Source organism: Rhea pennata, chromosome Z (genome assembly GCF_028389875.1).
Source record: "Rhea pennata isolate bPtePen1 chromosome Z, bPtePen1.pri, whole genome shotgun sequence".
NCBI lineage: Eukaryota > Metazoa > Chordata > Aves > Rheiformes > Rheidae > Rhea > Rhea pennata.
In genome coordinates, this window is record NC_084702.1 from 54012538 (window position 1) to 54038846 (window position 26309).

The following is a 26309-nucleotide window of genomic DNA, read 5'->3' on the forward strand; positions in this document are numbered from 1 at the left end:
AGGAAACTTTGAATAACACAGACAAACAGAAGGGAGTTAAAACCTAAGAACCTGATTTATTTTTGAAAACATCTGGGTACATCAGTGATAAAGACTACAAAAAACACAGTGAGAGAGGGAGGGAAGGGGCAGAGAAAGAGAAAAAAATATATGGAGAACTTGCAAAGAAATTTTACAAGGAACCCTTTCACTGAATTGCATTATCCAACTTCAACAGAACACTACATGCTTCATGTAAAAATAAACTCACCTCAGTTCAGCTCTTAAAAATACAGCCAACTTTCTAACTATTTCTCAGGCATTCATTTATAAGGCAAAAAAGCCAATTGGCAGACTGGCTTCAGAGTCCTATGATTGCCGTGTGAAGAGAAGGAGGAGGAAGTACAATTTGTCAGGATAAATATAACACTACTCACTCATGACTGACTTTGCTGAATACATTTGGACTCATTATTTTCTCCTTTTTTATTCTAATTTTCTGTTTCTTAACATTATGCTCAGAGCAGACTCAAGAATGGAATGTTCTTCCAGAAGTTCTGGCAAGCACAAATGACTCAAAGGAATGGGCCATGCTCCGGAGCATCATATCCAAAGCTTTTAGGGTACTGTGCTCATCTTAGACTGAGGGACAGCTCTAATTAAGTGACCTAGAATTCCTTCCAAGTTGGAAGCTTTTTTCCAGGCAGAGAAGAAAGCAAGATGACAGCTTTGCAATTCAGTTGCTTTGGAAGATTCCTAACTTTGACACGCACAGCCCAATGTATTTCCACATACGCTCACAAATGCAGTTAGTATTATCATTATAAATAACAGGATTCAATGAACTGCAATCTCTTCCTAGTCGTGTGTCTTCATACTGTGAATAACTACATCATAAGGATCTTTCAGTCCATAAGCCACTAACAAGTGAAACTGAAGACAAATCTGTTGCAAGGAAAGAGGGAGAAGTTAAAGGATAAAATGAGAACCACGTGGAAAGAACAAGACAGTGAGAGTTCTGAAATGGAAGGTGAAGTAACCAGATACACACTAAGTAGGAAGGAATGCCAGGAAAAGATAGAAGTCAGCGGGACTTTCACATAACGACAGTCAGATGGGAAAGTTTTATAGCCTGGCACCTGGAAGAGAAAATGCTCAGAGGGAGAGGATGGAAGAGTTTTTAATTAGCAAAGGAGGAAAAAAAAAATCTAATCAAGGTTTTAAATATCAAATATGAAAGGGAGGGAAAACTGCAAGTAAAGCCAGAGTCAGTCTTTGGTTGTCTCTATGAGTACACACACAAAGTGGAGATGTGGTGTGCAGACCCATTTTCCTTTGCCCCCAGCTGCAAAAGCAGTCTGAAAATAGCAGATGGGCACAGACACTGAGAAAGATCATCATTGCTACTGGCTACCCTAGAGTAGCTATTAGAGTGGCTAACTGATCACTCTAGAATAAAGGGCTAAACATAAAATCCTGCTGAAAGACAAGAATATGAGATATCCAGGAGGGCAGAGAGATTATTGAATGATTGTTTTCAGGAAAGCTAGTATATTTTAAAATAGATGGCTTACAATTTTAATATATATATCTGTTCTCATGCCAAAGTGTAAATACATAGTCATTTCAATGAAATCAGTGGAATGACTCAAGACATAGAAGATCAAACTTTGTTACAGTTAACTGGAACTGCAATAATATTTCATTTACCAGTATAAAAGCACACTTCATCACATATGCTTGAGCTGAGGGAAGTTTTCATAAATTCAACTGCATCAAGACGTTCACACATTTGGAAAAGAGACAAAAGATCTTATAATTGGTCATCAGGAAAACTCAACCCTAAACTATTCAACCCTAAAAGCAAGCAAAAGATGATTGCTTTGTCTTCACTCAGTTTCATGTGCAAAGAAAGAATCATCATTTGGAAAGAATGCCAGTGCTGCTTCTAAAGCTTCAGGTTTAGCCTGTCATTCCTGATGTAGTAGAATTAATTTGAAAGTACAAGCCATATTAATAACATGACCGAACAATTCTAATCCCATACCATATGAACCTTTTATTATCCAGGCACTATATAACCTGGTAGTATCTAGAAAGCTTGAAAGAAGAATCTAACCACTGTCAGATTAAAGTTTTCAGTGGAGAGAAGAACTGTGACATCTCTGGCCCTAAGTTCTGGAACTTCATACATTTAAGAGCTTCACTAAAAGAACTCACTGAAGAAGGATCTGTCAGGCTCCACCAGAAGCGAGTGCAGTGCACCTCTAATTAGTCTGACTGCCTGTATGCTTGGCTAGCATTGTGAGGGTGACTCACGTTCCCCAAAGGGTCGCGGAATATCAAACCCTTCTGTTTCTGCAGTATTTGGACAGAGCATAGCCACAATTAAGTACATTACTATTGAATGTGTAACTTTATTCTGTAAATGATGTAAGTTTATGTAAACATGATTTATTTCCTCAGTGACTAACAGTATGTTACCATGTTCACTTATGGTTCCCATGTTCTACGCTAACATTCTGTGGAAACCTTTCTACTATAAACACATATATCAGTACAAATTGTGAACTATGTCAGAAATAACCCTACAAATCTCTATTCTCTTTCAAGACAGGTTTCAAATACTTTGAGATCATTTGAAAAATAGTTGAAATATAGCATCATACGCTAAGTGCGGCATAAGTCTGATCTGTTACAATTAACATGTCATAACTTTGCCAAGCATCATATTCATTACTTTATACTTTCAAACATGAGTCAAGTGGGGCTCATACGAATGAATTCTTATGTCACTGTTTGTTCCAATATACCCAAAACAAAAAGGGATTGACCGATTCATGTGCAAACATACACTAAAACTACTGATACCTAACTAAAATCATCTATGCTTAGACAATTCCCTGCATACAGATGTCTTCCTTCCCTAATCACTACGTGGTATCAATAACTACATCTGCAAAACCTACTGCTGAAAATCCAGCACATTTTAATCAGCACAAACCGGAAAACGGCTTGCAGTAGATTTTCTCACAGCTGAAGCAAGACAGGAATGAGGCACCAATTAATGACATACTCTCTCAAAATTCAAGCCTTGGTCTGCTCCCAGATCTTGTGGTAAATTCAGAACTCACTGACACCGTCTGGCAGCCAGTTAGTTAGCAGTAACAGAGTTAAGATTTACCTATTCATTTCAGATAAGATCTTAAAAGAACTTAATGGGAACAAGTACCCAATGGTCATTGAGAACTGGTAAATCTGGAGAAGCCTAATGTCTCTTTCTTTATCAGCAGAAGCAAAATCTTTCTCCTCTCAAGCTCTATTTCACCACAGAAGCAGAATAACTTAATCTTGTAACTTGAAGTGTTTAGATAAAAAACAAAATAGTCCTGTTAAACAAAGAAAATGAGACTACAAGACTTCATTAGGATAATGAAAATCGTACAAAGACTCTCTCCTCTGCCTTCTTTTCCCTTCCTATTTTTTCCTTCTCTGACAGGAGTCAGTGGGAGTTTTGTCCTCACAAGCCCTTTCCATTCTCATCAAGTCAGCAAAGCTCTTGTCTTCGCAATGACTGTCTGCCTCAGTGTTTGTGTTTACAATGGGATAATCCTACGCTCTTCCTCTCAACCACATTTTAAAAACAAAATGCAAACATGATCATTCTGCTGTTATTTTGGGGGGGGGGGGAGGGGAAACAGCCTTGCTGGCTTGTAGGTGGCTGAATGATAGAGAAGAGCAGGATAAAAGGAGGAGGTAAAGAATGAAAAGAACAAAATGTAAATAAAACCCTGGAAAATTTAAATGATTTATCTTCTGTGCACTAATAAATAATTACCAATATAAGCCTGATTCCTTTTGCTCAGTGTGGTAAAAACAAAAAGTATGTGTCATGTTATGTTCACAAACATTTTTTCCAAACTTGCATCTGAGCTTTGGGAGCTTCTGCAGACATTAGTTAGTTTCTTTTGTCTTCTTGAAAGGGCTGCAGATGTGGCATTATCGATATACACTTAGAAAGAATTTAAATGAGGCCCCAATAGTGTATGACCCAAGTTTTAAAAATAATGAAGGATTCTTTTCCTAAGCTTTATTTTTTATGATTTCAAGATAACAAAACTGCTTTATTAATGTACATCCTAACTGAATAGATTTAATTGTTAATTTTTATGATTCTGTTTTCTGCCCACAGACAAAATTACATATTAAATGCTGTCCATGTTCAGACAAAAAAGTAAAAATATCACAGCTTTTTAAAAAATACATAAAAAAATCATAACCATGGTCTTCACATAGTTGTAAGACACTGTAGAAAGCTAATTCATTTCACAGCCCAGCAGAGGAAAGACTGTCCAAGCCTCAGTCAAGAATTTTAAGGCATGGATAGAAAAAAGTAGCGAAACACAAGGCTTTGAACCATGTTTATTTGGATGTTTTTTCTATCTCTTGCTTCGCATACTAACTTTGACCCATGTTATTAGGTACTAGAGAGGGGCACACTGAAGCAAACAAAAGGGACCCAAAAAGGAGGGGTGGAGGCTGGAGAATAAAAATGTTGGATGATGTATGTTTTTGGCACTTTTCATTAGTCTCTCTAATTATAAATGTTTCTGTATATCGCCTACCCACTCTTCTGTGCTTGTATAGCACCTTGCATACTCTGGGCACTAGAATATTATAAATCACTCTGATAATTTAGGCAGACAAATTAACTTGTAGAGAAGTGATTGCTACTAATGGATCAGAGAGTATCAAAATAGAGTTACTGTTATGCTCTCAGAACTATTCACTTGCTACAACACTAAGCACTTCTACAGTAGTGTCCAGACTCCTAAAAAGAGAACTAAGCAAAGCTCCACATATTGCCCATACAATGCTTTTGCTTCTTTTAATCTAGTAATAAGGAAGCATTTTCAAAGAAAAAAAACACACAGTAGGTCACCTCTTACAGTGACATAGGCTAGCAATGGCCACAAAAATCTCAGGCACATCAACAGGAGGAAATCCTACCAGATAGTCAGAGAAGCTGCGTGCACAGAAGAGAGAAATTACGTATTTGGTGTTGGGAATGTTTGCAGAAAGAATAAGGCAAAGCTCAAAGCCAAACGGAGAGAGAAACTTGCAAAGATCAACTTACTCTTTTTAAACTTTTTTTAAGAGAATAAAATCCACCCTTGGCTTCTGATAAAGAACATCAGATGCACTGAGTGGTCAGAGAATGATGTAAATACCTCAAAATGCAATAAAATTTTAGGCAGGTTTGTTGATCTCACTGAATTTTACATTGTTTTGTCTTTTTGGAAATCTAATAAGCATTTCTTCACCAACCACTGGTGGCTATGGGTTCTGTGGTTTGCAGTTCATGTTGTTATCGTAAAATAAGGCTCTGAGCTATTACTCTCCCAGGACTATAGATTTTTACTGCCAACATTTTATACTGTTTGGCTAGATAGTAATTCTTCACTTGCTTTCTTATAGCAGTCCGGCTCCCATTTTGGCAGAAACTAGTCAGTCATTTCTGTTTTGCTTTGGTCTTTTGTCCTTCCTCTGTCCCTAGTCTCTAAAGTAAACAATGCAAAAAGCTGATTACGTGCTCTGTTGCTGTAGTGTTCATTACTTTCTTTGCCAAAGATCTTGCATGTAAAAATATCTGATACATTGGAATGCTAGATTAAGTAAAAGTAGAGAATTAAAATTTGCCATCCTTGCCATGGCAAAAAGTAAAAGGCAGTGAGTGACTTTGGAGTCTAAATAACAGCTTTGAAAATGCACAGAGTTGGATTTGAAATGATTCTATCTTCTTATCCCATTCATTTAGTCTTTTTCATATTTTTTAAAAAATAATTATTATAAAACTAGGTAAAAATAACTGCAAAGACATATGGAGCAGTGTTATATATTTTTGCATAGCGTGAGTGCACTTGAAATAGAAATACAGATAACAACACTGTACTTTTAAAGAAACAAAGCACATTTTGGCAAAATGCTACAAGAGAGTATGCGTACACTCCTTTCAGCTGGCTTGTTTACGCTACAGAATCATCACAACGCAATCAGGAAACAAACTTCTATTTAACTAGCTGTAGCAAGTTGCTTAATGTAGACAAAGGTTTGATGATTCCTACCATTTTCACAATTGCATCAATGAATAATCTTTCAATTAGTATAAAGGGACAACTCAATTCACTGCTGAATATTATTTGTAGCAGAGACATAGTAACTCTGCACAGTACACTACTATAATACAGAACAGTAATAATGGACTTCTACCATGTCACCACAGCTCAAGATTTTGATATGCAGTGATTTTCATTTAACAGGTAGGCAAAGAGAAGACAGTGTCTCTACCAAAATAGTTCAGTTCTCAAGGTTGTTTGGAATAATTCAGAATCATTCCCACGATACCAAAGAGATTTTATTAATCTCTCCTGGGCCGTTAACTTTATGAACATAACAAATTTTCCCTCTTACACATTCATATTGGCTTCATTGTCTAGCAAACTTAACCTCTATGAAAATTAAACCTATTTCATGGAGATAATGGAACTGAGTGGAGTGGATAACAGAACTGCAGCCAGCTGTGCAATAGAGCATTGCAGAACTCAGAACTTGGTCTTCTGAACCACGTTTTCCTGATTATTAGCTAGGATTGACAAAGCAGTCTGTAACTGCCATGAAGTATCATTTATCGAAGGTTTACAGAAATCTTTCATGTGCTTCTAGAGTTCTCTCCCTCTTTTTCCTTCTCTCTTTCTTTCTCTTTCCTTCTTCCTTTCGATCAATTTGCCTGGTAGTTTTCTATAAGCACACCAAAATCTAAAACCATTTATTTCACCTGGCATCTTAAAGGATGCTGCAATACATGAAATTTTACTAGTTACTCAATTTTTTTTCTCTCGGTCAGCACAGTTTCATGAGTACCTATCACACACACAGCCCTATAAGGGGTTGTAGAGGGAACCTCCATGGAGGAGTGGTGGTTCTTTCTGCAATATTTCACAATAAATACATGAGTATGCAAGCACAGGTATTTTAATACATTCAGTCAAAATAACAGAATCTAACTGTTTACAGTATCAATACTGACAGTCTGAAAGATAAATACAACCTGCTCATAAGTAGAGTCCCATTTTCAATAGATAAAGCAGATACAGCACTTTACAATATTAGGTGGCAGGAAGCCCTCGATCTTAATACAATTGTGCATGATTGGATTATGGAGCTATTTGCCTTCCACTGAAGCACCAGGTGTTGTGAAGCAATATATACTTTCAGGCAGGATATCAGACTAATGGAAAATGATCAGTATGTGTATAGATAGTACCGTATTCTGAACTTAACTTCTGAATTGAAATTGAGGTTTAATTTTTCCATTAACTATAGCTGCAATTTAGATGTTCTCTCGTGCATTTCTCATATGTATATTTCAACACGTAGTAAAGCAGTCAAACAAAATGTTACAAGAAACACTGGCTGCTTTCACAGAGTTTTGCAAGGCTACATCAAGGATTCTTTACTTATAAAACAGTGTGTTTTAAAGGGCAATTTTTCCTTATTATTATTACAGCACTGACTTTTCAAGCAGTGTGACCTCTGCTACGTTATGTAATACCACTGCTTCATAATATGCTCTGGATAGAACCAAAGTGGTATGAATTCTTTGACTGGACAGAGGTCAGCTCACATCCTTCTCCAGACCAGCTACACATAGACAGCATAAGAGTGGAACAGAAGAATACCTGAGAATGCTTGGAGACCCAGTGACGCAAGACGTTCAGGACACGATTAGTGGCTGCTCTGCGTATTATGAACTCTTTATCACACATGCGTTCAGAGTTGTTAAATCCTGTAAACAGAAAAAAAGAAACATATATCATTGGAACTAAAATTAACAGATGCACATGTATGTGTAATGAAAGGAAAAAAAGCCTACACAGATGACATTCAAGCATGATCATTTAGGCTACTGAAATTCTGCAAGAGAGTAGAATACAATCTTGTCCATTGTAACTAATACAGACACCTTGGGTCAGTACTCAGTTTTAGGAAGATGAAGGATATTTGTCTGACTTTCTATCATGAAGAGTAGAAGACAGGGCCAAACAAAAACTTACAGTGCCTATAATCAAGAATATTACAGAAGGAATGTGAATACGATTTAGAAGGGGAAGACAATAGTGGTAAAGAAATAGGGGAAGATAGTAGTTCAAAGACAGAGGGGGAAGGTCAACAGAAGAAATGTTCCTTTTTAAAAGCAGTATGGTACAGTACAACATGGTTCTTTCTCTACTGTAATTTTACATTTTGTTACATTTGATCTCACATTGTGCTGTTTTCATTATCACCTCCTGCAGAGTCCAGGGAACAACTGGAAATTATCTTGCATATGACCAGTACTTCACAATTTTTTGGCATAAAAGCTGCAATACAAAAGCCTTTGTATTGCTATAAATAGCAAAGATAGACTAAACCTCTATTTCTTCTGTTAAAAAACAATTTGAGGGATTTTTAGAAAAGCCAGTATTTGGTTTGTTCTGTTTCATTGAAGATAAATTATTGAGGATAAAATTATTAAAGATAATCCAAAAACATCCAGACTGTTGCTCTCTAGTTTTAAGAGATAAGTAGGAAAATAGAAGTTTAACTGCACTCATGCATCTTTTACCACAGGTTGAACTCCAAGCCCCAAACTCCTTTTCTGCACTTATGGCTCATGGAAGTTTTTGTTTTGTTTTGTTTTTTAACTGAGGCAAATTACACTGTAGTTGGCATACAAGATAAAATATTAATGGAAGTTTCATATTAAAACATCTTCAAAAGTTTCACTGCCTATAAACAGTAAAGTAACCGAAATCTCAGAGGCTTTACTCTAGAGAAGGTAACCTAGGTAACATTTTGTGTGTAAATTTCCTATGCCTTTCACAGCTAACCTCTTGCAGAAGCAATTAGGCATACATATTATGTACAGCTAGACACTTAATTGCAGCAATGAAAGCCACAATGAAAATCATATAATCAAGTAGTAGAGCCTTTATAAAAAAAAAAAAAAAAAAAAAAAAAAAAGGAAAAGAAGTTTTGTTAAGCTGGAAGAAAAGCAGAAAATAAAATAGTTTTCAGTAAAAGAGTAGAAAAAAGAAACAAGGAGAAAAAAAAGAAACGAGGAGGAAAGGAAAAAATTCCACTGACCATTTCAGCAAACTTCTGCTAGTCAACAAATTTCATTAATTTTTAAACATTAATTATTTATTGCAGACATTAAGCAAAATGTTCACTCACATTCACATTGTCAGTAGTTAATGTTGATGTCTCGAATCTACAAATACAGATCTCCGGTTGTGTAAGAAAAGAACTTAGTAAAACACAGATGTACAGGTGTAGATGTGAATTCAACTCTCAGGGGGTGACTCAAAGTATATATTCATGTACCGAACTTCAAATAAATAACTAAATTAGTGAAATATAATCTCTTTCAAAACAAAGCTGGAAATCTATTAACTCCGCTCTAACCTTTGTTTTTAAATACCAAACAAATCAGAAATCCAGGATGCGTTTTCTTCTTTATGCAACATTAATAATTTATTGCTCCTTATTAAAAACAAAACAAAATAAATCCTCAAGCAATATCATCCAAAAAATGTACCTGCAGATTGATTCCTGCAAAAAATCTTGTTTATGTCATTTTCCTGTGGATCCTTAGAAAATTTTAACTGTAAATGCTATCTCACAGTTCCTATTAACAGCACCAGTCACAGCTGAACACTGCCATCTTTGAACTGAGTCCATAAACTCATACAGTAAAAATCATTACCCAGCTTTTCCCATCTGTCCCTTGCTTAGGGTAGTTACTTAGCAGTCTCTCTGACTTTTCAAGACTTCAGAAATTTTGGCATAAAAATGTGAACTCAGCTTGGGGAACGGACAGATTACTGCTCTTCATTATTTACCTTTGTACTGATCACTATGGGGCGCTGAGTATACCTTTCCTTTATTTGCTCTCTCTTTCTCTTTCTTCTTCTTCTTCTTTTTTTTTTTTTTAAGATCGTATCCAAGGAAGTAATGCAAGTTTTAAAAATAAATGTGTAAAATTTTTCAAATAGTCTTGTTATATGTAGTTAATGGCTTATGGTAATATGTAGTTAATATGTAGTTAGTGGTATCCAGGAAAAGAACATTTTGTTATAAACATCTCAAAAACAGGTTCAAAGTGCACTAGGGTGTACTAGATCTCTTCTGGTCCCATTCCCCACCCTCCACTCTCCAAACAGTAAATTGTAAGAAATAAATTGTAGAGTGAAAATTCTGTTCTCACCCCAGTACTCAAAAGTCAGTACAGTTACTCCTCTTTGTAAACAGGCTTAGCCTCCTACTTGGATGCCCAGCTTTACCTCAAGATTTTCCCTCGGAACTTGCTTTGAGTAAAAGTAGGCTTTATCAAGGCTTCATACTCAGTAGCTTTGACAGCTACACGGCAGAGCCGAATCACGTCCAACAAGGCACGCTGGACAATACACGCAGTCCCAGGATCGCCCCCAAGTAATGCAGGCTGCAGCAGGACAAGGGTTCTGGCACTTATTCAGAAAAAGAAGCCTCTGTCCAGCAGTTCCGCTGGGGCAATACACCAAAAAGGCATGATCTACTATGCTGTTCCCAAGCAAGTGCTTCTGCAAGAGCATGAAGGAGATCTGACACAACTCACGTCAAAGGGATCAATCACGCTCTCACTTCAAACACACACAACAATGTTCAGGAAAATCCTTGGGGAATTGTACTGTAGCAGAGATGAAGTTGAAGAACTGCCCCTCATGAGGATGGAGATGGAAGTCATCAGTGACCAGTGTGGAGAAGTTTGCATAAGCAAGGCAGATCTCCCTTGGTCTGTCACCAGGAGACACTGCAAAGTGAGAACCTTTTTAATGGGTTTTAGCATATTTCTGGCTTGTGGCTGTTCAGTTCTGAACTGATCAGCAACTGAACAGTGAGAGTCAGGGGCTGCCAGATGTGATAGAAATTGTTACATCCATATGTCTCCCATCATTAAAATGCCCACCAGGAATTAGAGTAGCCTCAAAATTAGAACTTATTTGAAAACTGTTCACAAAATAAGCTTAAATGGGTTTATATATGTAAACTTTTCATTAAAATTCTAGACAACTGCCACTATTTTTTGATCCATCCACCTATATATCACAAGACTTCATCAGTGTAAAGATACTTAGCAGTGAATCTATTCAAAACTGAAATGACAGCTCTTTTCCAGTCAGTATAGAAACTGCTAAAAATATCTACCATTCAAAGTGCTAGAATGTATCACTGATGATATCAAGAGAATTCTGACATAATATTAATCTAGAGAAAAGTTAGTGAATATTGACTGTAAAAGCAAAAGAAACTTCACAAGTTCTTATAGTAACAAAACAGGTCTTTTCATTAACCAAAAGGTGAAAGCAAGAAAAAAGATACACAAGAACATTCAAATTGCATAAAAGAGTGCTATTAATTTCAGGAATCTCATAAAATTCAAAAATAGCAAGGATGTCATCCAAAAATAAGTAAGATCAGTGAGTTCTGTTACTTCCTGCTTTTTTCACTTTTGAAAATAGGAAAGGTTTCAACTTTGACAGCAAACAAAACAACAAAAGTTTGTTTTTTGTTTAACCACAAGAGTATTACTATAAATGGAAAAACTGAGTCTTGGGCTAGCATTGTTCTTGTTCCTTCTAACTTTCAAAGCCATTCGGACTTTGGGAAAGAAACTCCCAAAGGGAGAAAACCACAATCTAAGCAGGGGAATCAATGAACTTTGATGGTGCCATCACAGTGTGTTCTGCACTTCTCATAATATAAATTTCTTCTAAAATATCAGCTTCACTGCTGCTAGTTACTTCCTCGTCTCTCTTTCTGCCTACTTAATTCTCTCCTAACGTAACTCCAAAGGAAACCGTAAGCCAAGACGACAATTGCAACAGTTTCATATGCATTGTATACATGTTTATGTATATTTTAAGGAGAAACAGCTTTATCTGGTTCTGCACATTCTTACTACCACTTATGGATAACCCAAATCTCTGCTGCTGTCTAATACCGTAAACAGGTCAAACCCCAGCTATCCCCCAATCATGACTGCTTTTGCAACAGGTGACAGTGGTGCCTTTTGAGGAGGCACTCCAAGCTATCCTGTTTGCTGCAAAAAACAGGTGACATCCACATACCTGTCTGGACCACACATCACCTGCTCTGCCCATCCATATGCAGTTATTTGGGACCTGTACAAAGTGACCATGTAGAGTACACAGTAAGACATTTTGCACGAGAGCCCATAGTGGAAGACAGTGTTCATGGGGGAGGGTGGGAGAGAGAGGAGAGAGAGGAGGGGAAGTAATAAGTAATTCCAACTCCAAAGAGCTTGTAGTCTAAGCATGTTACTAACCCAAAGCAACTGCTGCGCATAGACAAACAGGAGACTACAGTGGGATTGAGGGACAATACTGATCAGGCTGACAGGCAGGGTCTTGCCTCAATAGCAGGTCTACAGAGTTCCTAGCATAAATGGGGTTCTGTGCCTCAATTAAGAAACAAAGAAAAGAACAAAGGTACGTGGCCACTCAACATAGGAAGGCGGTGCAAAATCTCACACTGCAAGACTTGTCTACTCCTAAATGAAGTCAGTAGCACAGACTCTTCACATTGCTAGTGAAAAACAAATGCATGAGAGCCTCCTTTAAACATTGCCTGGGTTTCATGATAGAAGAGTTTTATAGGTCAGCAGATGTACCAGTTAGAAGGAAGGATGTTGACCAACAGACTAAAACTGGGAACCAAAACAGACTTCACATCAGATGTTGAGCTACAACGATCAAGGCTTTAATTATGCCTTGAAGCCCTATCTAAGTTCTACAAAATACATGTACCTGCATTCTATGCATCTAGCATTCTACAAAACAGTTGCTAAAAGCATTTTAGCATTGCTGCATCCTTCCTGGGATTCTCCATGTACTTCTCCTACCTGCTCTTCCAGCCAGGAACAGTTCTTAATTCTGTGATTATACAAGCCCTAGCATAATACTGCTTCCATTCACGACTTGGACTCTCAGGCACTGCTAAAAGTTTAGCTAGGCTGAAGAAGGACCAAAAATAATTGCACTTTGTCAGCTGATGTTTTATCTAGCTCAGTATCCAGTAGCAAATGCTTAAGGAAAGAATATTAAAAAGGCAATTTTAGCGCAACCCTTCTCACAATGTCCTCTCCTTGACATTCAGCAGTTTACGGGCCAACTACACATACTCCTCCCAGATCAGTCAGAAAGTATGCATGCTTTCTTCTAAGCTCATATTCACTGAGGCTCCAGGAGAGGAGAGATGCATGGTCCCTACTAGCAGAACCCCAACACTTGCAATGTTCTAGTATCAGACACGTAGGTTCTGGATTGAATTGCCCAGCCCAGACTAGCCTACATCAAAACTTCATAGTGAAATAACCAATTCTAAAAGAGGAATCACACAGAGATTTGCTTTCTTTGAGTCCTCCTGAAGGAAGCAATCTTCCTACATTAAAAATATTGGCAATATTTCTAACCAGCAGTACTCTCTGTTAGCAGCTCTTTCAGTGTGAGTTACTTTCGAACAACATTTTTTCCCTGGTATTCATCTGTTGAGATGAAAATAAAATTTTTCTACAAATAGTCTCTTCATATAATGATGATGCAGAACTTTTACCCCAGGCTGTCAAACACAGTGTTAACCTGCTAGTACATTCAACCATTGCTAGTTCCAGTGAATTACTTCTTTCAATTTAATTTAATCACTCTGTTCATGTACTTGTCTTCAGACTATGTTATGCAAAATCCAGTTTCATCTTCAGATATTTTTCTTATGTGCACTACAATCAAAATTACCACTTTTTATGCTTCCATTATCATCAAAGAAAAGGAAAAAGAGGTGCTCAACAGACTTAACTCTCAATACCTGAAGACACAAACAGATTAAATTATGATAGTATCTTGTACATAGATAGCTCTTCTTATCCAAAAGTCTAAGGCACTTTTCAGTCATAGATGTAATTATCTCTAATTCATAAAGGGAAAAAGGCACCAGCAATCAAGGCCTGCAGGTACTGTGTATCAATGGTTCGACATTTGGAACTGTCGCACTTGGAAACAGATCTGAAGATGCTGTGGCATGCCAGTGTGACATGGGGAAGAGATCCTTCTTCAGAAGTTCCTGCTGCTGCTTTTTCTTGTTCTACTAATTAAACCTGACTCTATCAGTAACTCACATTATTTCTTGTTTAAAATTTTACTCCCAAGAGGAACATCTATAATAGGCTATATTCAGCATTACGTATGCTAAAAAAAATAAAAAATGTTTACTTGCTTTTCTATTTCACTTAGGATGTCAGAAACCTGAGTCAAGTTACAACAACTGTAAACCCTGCATATTGTTCTTCCACATTATTAGAGTAGCACATGATTTCTGACCACAGCAATTAATTTGTCAAAAATTTTGACAAAAAAATTATCTGTTTTCAGGGGTTTATCTACATGAAAACTCATTTCAGTTACAAGATTTAAGGAAAATTGTTTAAAGTTACAAAGGGTAACTTCAACATGTTTCTGGTGTTTTTCCTAACAAAAACATCTATTTTAGAAAGATATTTTATAGGTCAATTGCACTGAAACACTCTGGAATCATGTAGTGAAGCTGCATTAGTACCTAACATAGGCAAAAACTGTATTCTACCTGTGAGGAGATCACAGCAATGCCCCCCGCCAGGCCCACCACACACACACAGAGTCCACCCTGTGAGGCGGAAGGCAAACATTCGCAGCTCAAAAAAACAGAAGGCAAACACCACCCCCAACACACCTCCTCACCCACTAATGTCAAATATAGCCGTTCTCTCTCACGTGCTTCTTTCATTCTTCTGCTAAATGCGCTCATAGAGTTGTAAGCCAGCTCATGGTTTGGCTTGGCTCACATCCTTGAAAGATTAGGTTTGGCAAATATCAGTGTACTCTCTGACCTGGATAAAGCATACAAACCCCAGGCCCAGAGCAGAGCTATTTTCATCCACAGATGAAAAATGAAAAAAGCCTTTTCCATATATGCAACACAAAAAAGCCTAATTACAAAAAGTTTTCCTTCACACACCTAAAAATGTTTGTGTGATAGTTTAAAGATACACATCTTTAACAGTCAAGCATTCTCAAGAAAATAATTGAGTTCCACACATTTTCACAGAAAAGTCTCAGAGAGCAGTCTGATACTGATCAGAATCTTAACTGCTCGAGATTCTGCCCTCCTTTTCATTCCTTTAATTCTGGTATCAGATTTCCATACACTAGGCTGCTGAAGAACAGCAGAGCTGGAAGAGAAAAACCATTCACATAAAGTATAAAGATGATGAACTCCCACTCACCGCATATTGAACAGCGTATTTGATCAATAACACAGTCATTCCTTTTTCCTCAAATGCACACATTCAAAGTTATAATGGGATAGTTCATATGAGCAGTGTGAGGCTTGACAGCATAAATTATCAGGTCTAGCCATGAATTTTGGCTACCCCAGTTTAGAAGGGAGGTATATTTAATCATTCACTATGCTAGTGTTTGAGTTTGTTTCATATACAGTTGCCAACTCCTACAGCATCAGAAGTGACTACTAAAAAGCAGGCAAATCTCATGGATCTCATGACTTTCAGGCTTTTAATTTCACTTTCACTAGTCCTTGCAACATATGAAATCATTTTGTTCCAAGAAATAATGCTTCTGAAACATCTACATTGTAGCCACCCACATCAGAAATAATTCCAAGTATGCATTTGATTCTTTCGCCAGAAGCCTCCACTGCAAATACAATCTAACTATTAAATCAAGTCAAGAGATTATAGTCTTAGTAAGGTAAATCCTATGGGAATCACTCGCACAGCTGATGTACAATAGCATAACACAGACAGAGCTATAGTGATTGTGTTTAATTTCTGCAAAATACTTAAGGGAATGGACAAAAAACTATTTTTAAGTGACTCCTGTTTTAGAAAGGATTTTTCTAATCACAGAAATGTAAAGAATAGAACATTAAGATAAGAAAGTCAAAATTTTTGCCATGATTATGCTCTAAATTCAAATTAAATTCAGAAGTCTAAAAATATATGTCATTAATTGTCATTTGTGTCTACATATTGCAGTATATCATGCCAAATGTGCCATGCGATAGTAGAATTTTTTCTTATGGCTTATTTTATATAAAAGAACTATAGGAAAGAAACAAGTGACAAAGAAAAAAGCCTTTTTGGTGGTTGTAATATCTGAACAATTTTATTTGTGATTGTTTTAGTACATCTCAGATACTTTTTTTGATTGCACTAATATTTAAATTATCCTCTATGAACAATCACAAGTAGTTGATGTTTCTTTGAATTTGTACTGCTAGCCAAGTGTTTGCCTGTGTTCCTGCTACATCTCTTAGTCATCAGGGGACATCTAAGCAATTTCACCTGCTGAAGTGTTTCTGCATCTCAAGGCATTTTCAGCTCCAGGATTTTTAAAATTACACATTGCCTCTGTCTATCAGTAATCTTAGAGCATAGCAAATATTATAGCAATCTGCTTTGCATACCTTTACAGTCTTTTCAGGAACTATTCAAAGTAAGCTTTTAGTCCTTTAAAATGCTAAGTCTACCTTCCTACAAAACAAGGATTAAAATAAATTCTATGATAATACGTAGCTAGAAAAGAAGATTTTATGGAAGACTGCAAAAAAAGCTGTTAGATTTTTTTTTTCTATTAGCTGATCTGGGCTTTTTACATGAGCTAAAGGAAGTATTTTACAAAATCTTTCAGCCTTTTTTAGGACAATAGGAGTAAAGGTTAAATGGGAGGGAGGTAATAACTGTAGAGAGCCAAATGTATCATTTTTCAGACCATCTGTGAACGGATATTTAACTGTCATGCAAAACAAAAATTGGCAGGCTGCTATCAGTCAACAAAATTCTCTAAACAAAATGTCCATCTTATAAGCAGCTCCCAGATCGTTTATGACTGGGCAATAAAGCAACTCAACAGTAGCATAAATGATTACGTAATGTTAATTATATAAGCAACACATAGGCTGGAAAAATAAAACAAAAAAACCCTTATCTCCCTGCCTCACAAAGCTCACATACATCTTTGGGTGCCCTAGATGTGAGGAAGATACAAGGGAATCTTAAAAACTCCATACTCATAATGGGCCCAGATTATTTAGTTAAATTCTGTACCCACGATTTCAACATGCTAGGGGCTTGTTTCTAGCACGCAAAGGTCAAAGTTTCATTCAGGTTTCTTCTCCTCCTCAGCTTAGGAGAACAGAAGGAGTTATCAACACTTAAAAGCTTAGCACAGAAGCTCAAGTAAGTCACGGGAAAACATAAATTCAACATCTTCCCTTCAATTAATCACAGCAGGACCCAGTTTGGAGGAGTAGGAGCAGGCACTGTACTAATATCCTGTCCGAGATGAAGAAACTGTCAATGCCAGTTTGCTTGTACATACCGATGAAATAGGGAGTTTTCCCTGTAGCTGCTCTGAACTTTGTGTGATAGGTTGGGAAATACATGGTTCAAAGTGTCATAATTCATCAAACGTCCAGTACCAATACTTATTGCTGAGAGGGTCAGCTTCTCTGTTAAACCCAAAGTAGTTAATTTGGGAGGGGTAGGAGGCATAAGAAATGGGTTCCTAAATTTTCAGTAAAGTGAAAAAAATTCTCATGCTCCCCTAATTCTTATAAAGACAGCAGGGATCACTGGAGACAAAACTGAATTTCATCTTAAAGTGGTCATTTTAATGCAAAGCTACTGTTCTACCAAAGCTGCAAGGGGAGGTTCAACTTAGTTTGAACATGAATGTTTAGCCAGTTATCTAAAATTGCTAAGCAACAACTTCGTTAAATTCAAAGGGCTCCTAACTCAGGAACGTAAACAGAAGTCTATTCAAATTCACAATGGAGCAGGTGAATATTGAGAGGAAAGGAATAATATTCAAGGTTATTGAATTAGAAAGTAGATTCCAAACAAATTAGTTTTAATCTCTATTTTCATCTCATTGGTGATTTTCCAGTAAAATACCCTCTGGCAAGAGAAAACATACACAAATGTCTGATAAAAAGTGTAATGAATAAGCATTAAAAATGCAGCCTGTAATAGAAAGGACATTTGCATTTCAGTTGTGGCAGTATCATCAGCCCTTGGTGCCACCTCAGAAAATACACACTGCATGTTGCAGCTGCCTGGAAGGTCTGGTGGCAACGGCATCCAGGCATCTCCTAACAACTCTCCAGCCATCAGGAAGGAAAGCCGGTTGATCCTTGCCAGTGATTATTTGTCACACAACTTTTTCTGATGAAGAACGCTGTCAGTTGTAGAATTAGTATTTCCCAACCAGCTCCATCTGGAGTTTTTAACTGAAATGCTGAACTCCAAAGAAACTCAGAGTTCAGGTCTCACTGCTCATCAAAGCTTCACAAGTCTGTACAATCAGACTGGAAATCTCATAAAACATGTTCCCATGAGGACTAATCCTCATTTTTCTGGTTCCTAGCTATTAGTAAAACAAAACATAACAAACAAATAAAACTTGGTGGTCCTGAGTAAGACATCCAAGGAGGATAACAGTTCCTAAATGAACTCCTTTCTTTCCTGGAACAAAATATTTTAGTTCCCTAGCAGCAGGTAAGAAAAAAAAAAAAAAAAAAGGAGAAATGAGAAAGGAGAAAGCAGAAAGCAGAAAGGAGAAAAAAGAAAAAAGAATAAAGAAAAAAAAAAACTTTGCCAAGAGGTGAACTGTGTCTCAAACAACGCTTTGTCTGATTTGATGGTTTGCACATCTGTAATAGTAGGCTAGATTCATGCAAATGCAACCTGGAAGTTCCATTTGGGAACCTATGAGATAAACAAGTACAGATAAAATAAAGGTCTGCATACAACTTGTCAGAAACAGACTCTGTAATATGTGTGAACTAGTTTGCAGGAACGAAGTGGCACAACAACAGTCCCACTGGGTTAAGCTGCAGAGGTCAAAAAAAAAGGGAAGAGGGGGAGATAAAGGAAGAAAAAAAATAAATATTTGCATCTTGAGTATTTACTGGGATATAGTTGTCAACATTTTTTTCTTTCAGGACTGGACTCATAAGGAATAAGTTAGATATAATTTTTTTAAGTATAGGAATAAGCTATTTAAGTAAAGGAATAAGCTATTAGAATCCAGAACATAACATTTTGAGTGCCAAAATTACTATAATTGCTAGTATAGCAATGTTCATCCCAACATATTGCAAATCAACTGGAAAAAGGCACACATTTTCTTATTTTGCTTCAGATATGGAATTTATGCAGAGTCAAAAAGAAACAGCAAACTTTCAAAGGTTAGCTTGTATCCACTGATGTGATGAGAAGCATTTAGTGCACTCTCACACAAAGTCTATTATTCAGCTATCCACGTAATGCCGAACCTATCTCAAGGTCCCTATTAGATACCGTTCCTTTTCATGTAACATTCAGCACAGCAAGGAAATCTCTCTCTGCCTGCCCTCTCACAAAGGAAAAAAAAGGAAGTAACGATTTTCATGTCTCCCTTACTAACTTCCCTTACTGCTAATTTCCCCATAGTAATTTCCTTACTAAATTGCCTACTCCAGGATACTTCATAAAACATAATGGTGCAATAACATATTACTGTTCCTCTCTTCAGAATCAGGTAGATGCTCCCCTAGCACTTCCTGAGCTGCCTCCCCACACACACACCTGCAGCAACCCCTCAACCTTGACAACCCTACAGAAAAATTGAGTTTTCTGGCTATTTATAGCTGATATCCTTCAGCTATGGAACAGAAGCACATGGAACTATGTATTATCTTGCACATAGACTGATAAGAATAACAACTGAGGAAATACAACATATAATTCAAGTATAATTTATGTTTTACATGTTTTTCCCATCAATGGGATGCACTGGGAGAGCACACTTTCATTATATCTGAAAGTGACATTATTCAATCTAAGTGCTGATTGAACCTGGCAGAAGTATGTAAAGCTATAGTGCCTCGTCTTGCCATAATCATACAGAGATATGCACAGACACACAAACATGCACACAAACACAGAAAGGATCTCTTTTTTATAATTTGACACAAGCTGCATTATTCTATTACTGCAATTTGTGCTACGCCAGAACAGACAAACAAAAATATTGTGAGACTGGGTGCTGGCTGATAGTTTTGAATAACTGCAGAATAGCATCACTGGTCACAACCTGAAATAAGCTGAGCACTTCTCACTACAGACTTTTGTTAAACTTTCTCAGGATAATTACAGACATTTTGAAGAAGCAGTCAATCTTGATTAATCTGTGCTTGATCTATTGAATGAAAAGATCTACACATTACCTGTTATGCAACAGTATCTAAATCTTTATGAAGTATGAGTTGTTACTTTTAGTTAATTTTTTTTGTCTAAAATTGTGATAATAATCAAGCAGGGCTAAAGTAAGCCAAACGGAGAGTTCACAGAACTCGTCTGGCTCAACTTTAATACTTATGCAGCTTTCATGAGGTATGTCATTCTGGAAACCACAGCTTTAAGTTACAGAAGCGCATTTCTATTTGTTTTGTATGTTACTAGTAGGATATGTGACTGCAAACAATCTCCTACAGCACCTCTGAGGAGATTAGCACTTCCCTTACTCATTCCAGTGGAATACCTGGCTCAAAATTGATACTTTAAGACCTACATTTCCAAACAGCTTGTCCTCAGCTTCATTCAGTTTGCATTAGGGAACTTTGAATCAGAAGAGATCAAACAAAATACAGAAATGGCCTACAATGATTTATCCCAGGTAGTGATCACACATGCAAAAGTAGCTAAGTAAAAATAAGCGATGAGATATTTATATTGTAAAAGAATTATACGCATTGCTCTGTGTATCTTTCTCATCACTAATGCACAACTGATTAGCAGCGGAAAGTAGCATATAACTAACTTGTACACAACGTTTAAAGGTCACGATTAAAAATACAATTTGATCCCTTCATAGATAGCCACACTACTACAGGACCATAGATACAGAACTTGCAACTATACTGGGTGCATTGTTAACAGTGGAAACTATATCTCCTTGTGAATGCATGAAGTGTCAACAGCATGAACTTTTGAATGCCCAGGCACATGGAAGCACTCTCAAGGAACAAACTGCTTGCATTTAGCAATTTAGCAAATTAATGCAGCAGATTTTGTGTTCGTTCTGGTGAACATCTGCTGTAGCTGCAAAGGATTGTCTGATCACTTCTCCAGACAGGCTGTAAGAGCTATGGAAAAGTGGATGACACCAGGAATCTGATAAAGAGGCTGACCAGTTTTGCTAAATCAAAACCAAGGGCAATTCTGATTAAGATTGCTTCTCTAAACCATCAACATGCAGTTGTGAAAAGGTAAGAAGCTGTTTGTAGCTTCTCTCCATGGAAGGATTTGCAGGCTGACTGAGAGATCTGCTAAAAGGCACTTCGAAAGACATGGTACAAGCTACAAAATGGAGACACTTAAGAAGTTTCCTCTCCTGAAAAACATTCAGGTAAATGACTCAAGGTCAAAGGTAATTTAGCACCAGAGACATAAGCAGACAATTAATCAAAAGGGATAGTATATGAGTGATTCTTCCTTTGTCTGGACTTTTATTTTCAAGCTGTTATTTTAATTACACTTTTAAAAATCATTAGAAGAGAGAATAAAGCCCGTTATATCATACATCTTATCTGTTTGTGAGCATAGGACCCATTTTCCCACATGCACATCATATTTTGTCAGAAACATTCCCCAAACACTCTTTTTCCATTTCTCACTCTCCTCTCCCTTTCATATTCCCTTTAAAAAACAAATGCTTATACTAAAGAAGCCAGGCCTTCCTGCCAACCACAGGCTTCCTTCCCACTCCTACCCGCTCTCATGTCACCTTTTTCTTGTGAAAAATGGTACATTCTCTGCAGCGCAGATCAGCATGATGTAGGAGGGGAAAGGCAGCTTGTAGCATGCAGCACTTTAGAAATAACAAAGTACACAATTCTGAGATGACAGGGAGTTCTTGAAAATAAAGCGACCATATTCATGAAGGAACAACATACATATCGTTTTGTTTGGGAATAAATAAATTCTTGTCTTAACATTTATTTTCCATGCTAGGAGATTTTTGGTCTCTCTGGTTTAATTTGAGTAAAAAATAAGCTTCTCAAAATGTTCTTGGTAATTCTGCTAGAAGTATAAAACATCTAAAGAGTATATCAATTTATATCTCAAATTTAGGTTTCGTTAAAGAAATCTCCCTATAGCCCATGCTCAGTAAAAGTATTTCAAAAAAAAAAAAAAAATCATTTCAACATTAACTCTTTCTCCTTAAAGTTATGTTAGACTTGGCAGAGAAGACGTTTCTATATTTACTAAAGTTATATAAGTACTTTTAATTTTATTCATTATTTATAAACGTAACACTGCATTATTTTGCTACTTTGCCTTTGTCCGTACAACTATTCGGACACTTTTAAGTAAAATTTGAATTTCTTCTAGTCACAGAGAACATTTTCATAGTTTATGAGTATTAATAAGCGTAAGGACTTGCATGCAGAGGTAGCAGCTTCAATAAATGACTACCAAAATATGTTTTTTCTTTAAAAATCAGTGCATGACCTTGTTACAGATCCTGAGATGGTGATCTGATTCTGTGCACAGTAAAGAGAAATAACACCAAAAGGCAAAGAAGAAGAAAAATCAATAATGTGATTAAAAGAATTCTACAAAGATAAATCATGGAAATTCAAAAGTTCTACAAGTTATAAATGAAAGAAATACGTTTCCACAAAATATATTGGTTTTATATAGTTTGTATGGCTATGGCTTGTATGGGTGCTGTATAGATTATACATCTGCTGCTTAATCTCTGTAAAACCTGTAGGATTTTTACTGCAAAACTACAACTAATTTGTAAATTTTTTTTTAAAGAAGGAAGTTTCTCAGTGGCATTACCAGTCTCACTCCTTTTTGTTACACTGACTGTGTGAAAAAGATTCTCAGAAGGAGTGAAGGAAATCAGTCCTGAAGAAATATAGGGCTCATTGCTGCTCACTGGAGTACCACTTGAAGACTACTTAACTCTTACTGCAAAACGAAAAGAGAGTAGCCAGACATTCATTAGGATGAGACAGTTAACCCTTGAAGTAGGAATTCTGCCATATGAAAAAAAATACAGTGCGGACAGCAGATCAGAGCTGCTAGATAACATCTGTGCTGCTTATGGAATCTGTCACTGATTCTAGAAGAAATCAAGAACCAGTTGTCTAGAGCTATGATCAGGAGAAAAGAAACAGTTCAGATAACTGATGCCACTGAGTAGGCATATATTCATGATTGCTCAGGGCTTATCTGTCCCTCTGAGAAGCACATAGCAGAACAAAATTTATCAGGTGTAATGACAGATGAGTCATAAGAAAAGGGAGATGGTAACTTAGAATATAGTAAGAATACATTTATCTATATCATCTATATCAACAAATTGAGTTTATACTAGTTTATATTTAGCTGTGAAAACTCTGCACGTTTCTGGAGAAAGATGCCATAATTTCCAAGGGAGTTCTCCTCCCCTGTTGAAAAATGAGGTTTATTGCAATCAAAGAAAGCTGTAGGACTAGAGAACAAGGCTGACTTCGACCTGCCCATTTCTACGATAAAATATGTTGGTAATATTATCCTAATTCTATAAATTGGGAGAAGAACGAAGATGGATGTCAACCTATTAACAGTGACAGATAAAGCACTACAACTGCAGTAACCTATGAGCAACACAATCATCTTCTTTCCACCTCTCAAAAGAGAAAGGATATGTAAAGGAAACAGCCTGCTGTCCCTACTGTGCATTCATTCAGGCACCAAGCTGTGCAACTGGGGTGCTTTATTTAACTTCTACTTTCACTTTATATTTCTATTTATCTTGAAATGAACATCTCTCATGCTGAAATTAATAGCAACAAAACCAATAAACAAATTGTAAGGAACTGCTGAAGAACATAATAACTTGAACTATCCTGCTTCAGATTAAGGTTCTGTCCACTACAGGAGGTTTTGCATGCTGTAGATCAATGTGGTGGTGTCCAGCACTTCCTTCTCAGCAACTCATAAACTAGTGCAGCATACAGTATGGTAGGGAGACCCAAGTATGAGCAGTTCTCAGGGTCCTGTTGATCCTGTATAAGCACGTCACGCACCCAGACAGCAATGGCACTCAACAGCTGAGGGTGTTCTGACAACACCAGCGATGTCCCTGAAGCACAGCATTGCTTACAAAGGGGAGATGGAGCAGCCTGAGGACGCTGCCACCTGCACTGCAGACTCACATTCCACCCAAAGTAGGAAGTGTACCAATATTTAAAGAAGTCTGAAGTACTCAAATGACCTTTATCTTTGACTTCCCACCAAGGCACTTGCTTCAAGCCTGCAGACTGAAGCAACATGGGCTGCTTTCCCCAGGTGTCTATCTAAAGATAATCATACGCTCTGGGAGAGCTGTTCTGATTTTCACATATTCATCAGCATATAACCTCATCACTGTGTGGTGACAGCAATTATAAAATGTTACATCCAGTACTCTTCAGAGTAGATGAATTCTCTAGACAACTGGTTCTGGTGGAATGTGTGTCTATACGTTTTCATCGATGTGTGTACTGGTCTGCTTGCCTTGATAACACCCTGGAAAGTCATAACTGGAAGATGGAAAGTTGAAAAGAGTTAAGAGAACTTACTCTGGGAAAAACAAAACAAAACAAAAATGGAACAGCCAGAAGTAGACTTCAGAGAACAGAAGAAGCATAGATGATATTTGCCTCCTCATAATAATCTCAAATAATGTTCAACTGCATTCAGCTCCTGAACCTGTTCTGCTTTGACTCTCTAGTAACTGCCAATGGGTCTCAGTTCCATGTAGTTGTGCAGTCTTTGAACCTGTGTAAATCTCTTGCACCCATAATGTCCCTCAGCGGTCCCACTGGCCGATATATGTTGCACAAAGAACTGCAAACTTATGTTTGTTTTGAACATTGCTCACATGAGCTTCATCTGATGCCTCCTTTTACCTCTTGCATCAGAGGCCTATCAGCCTTGATAGGCCTATCAACATCCTTGATTTTGTAGATCTTTATTATCAACTCTGTAAGTCATCTCTTTTCTAAATTCCAAATGCAAGGAAACTGTTTGATACTTTCAATCATCCTAGATTGCCTTCTCTGAACTTTTTCTAGTTCTCATGCTCTGATCTCAGACAGGATACATCAAAACTGCATGTATAAAGGGGATGTTTCAGTATGCACACAAATTCTGGATATATACTGTGTTACCAAAACTGTCTTCTCTGTTCTGTTTCCAGTTCCTTTCCTAACCATTCTAAATGTTACCCTTCCTTTTTTGGCTGCTGCTGAGCACTGAGATGATTTTATGGAACTATCTTTTATAATCTTCAGATCTTGACCCCAAGCAGCAGTACTGTCCAGCACAGAGCCCACCTTCTCATGTGTAAAGCTCAGGCTATTTTTCCTCAGATGCATCACTTTGTATTTAACAATAATGAATTTCAACATTTTTTTTTTTTTAATTCATATAGGAATATCTTAAACGGTACAGGCTCCAGCACGGACTCCTGTTGAACTCCACTGATGACATTGTTCTGTTTCCTCTAACCTTTGTTTCCTCTTTTAACCTCTATTTCCTTTTCCTATGTAGGCTACCACAAGACATTCACTGAAGTTTATTACAAAATCAACTAGAAACACCCCCTGCACCACACACAAACATGCAGGTAGACTGATTCTGAGTGAGCAGGGTAGAACATTTTCTGGCTTATGAATAGTAAGAGTATCCAAGCTAGAACTACCTATAAAATACCTGGGAATATAACTTATAGGCATATCCTACTGCTTAAAAGTATTTCCAAAGCTAGCTTCTATGTTTGTACTTATACTTGAGCAAAAAATACTCTAAGATCTAAAAGTGAACTTGGACCATTTACCAGAGCAACAAACTCTTCTGCCATCAGAACAGTATGAACACAAGCCCTCAAGGTGAAAAATAATTCAACTTAGCTCACCTTAATGGAGGCTAGAAGTTTCCAGTGCCTTCCAGTGATATTTTTTTGTCTTGCATTCTTTGAAATAAACTGGAGTTTCAGCTTTTTTACCTTGCATAACAGAGATTTTTGGTGATTATGGGTCTTGCAGATTAGTTGACAGGGTGAGCGCTATCACCTCCATGATTATCCTATCTTTTC

The 26309-nt window shown here is 37.1% G+C and overlaps 1 protein-coding gene across 5 annotated transcripts in view; it reads right to left on the reverse strand.

Annotated features, from left to right (window-relative positions):
- The window catches only part of RASGRF2 (Ras protein specific guanine nucleotide releasing factor 2), a 120868-nt gene that overhangs the window by 21711 nt on the left and 72848 nt on the right, over nt 1–26309 (reverse strand). For all 5 annotated transcript variants that reach the window (XM_062599690.1, XM_062599689.1, XM_062599688.1 and 2 more), the window contains exon 18: nt 7719–7825. In XM_062599690.1, coding sequence (XP_062455674.1) covers nt 7719–7825 — 107 coding nt within the window. The remainder of the gene's footprint in view (nt 1–7718; nt 7826–26309) is intronic.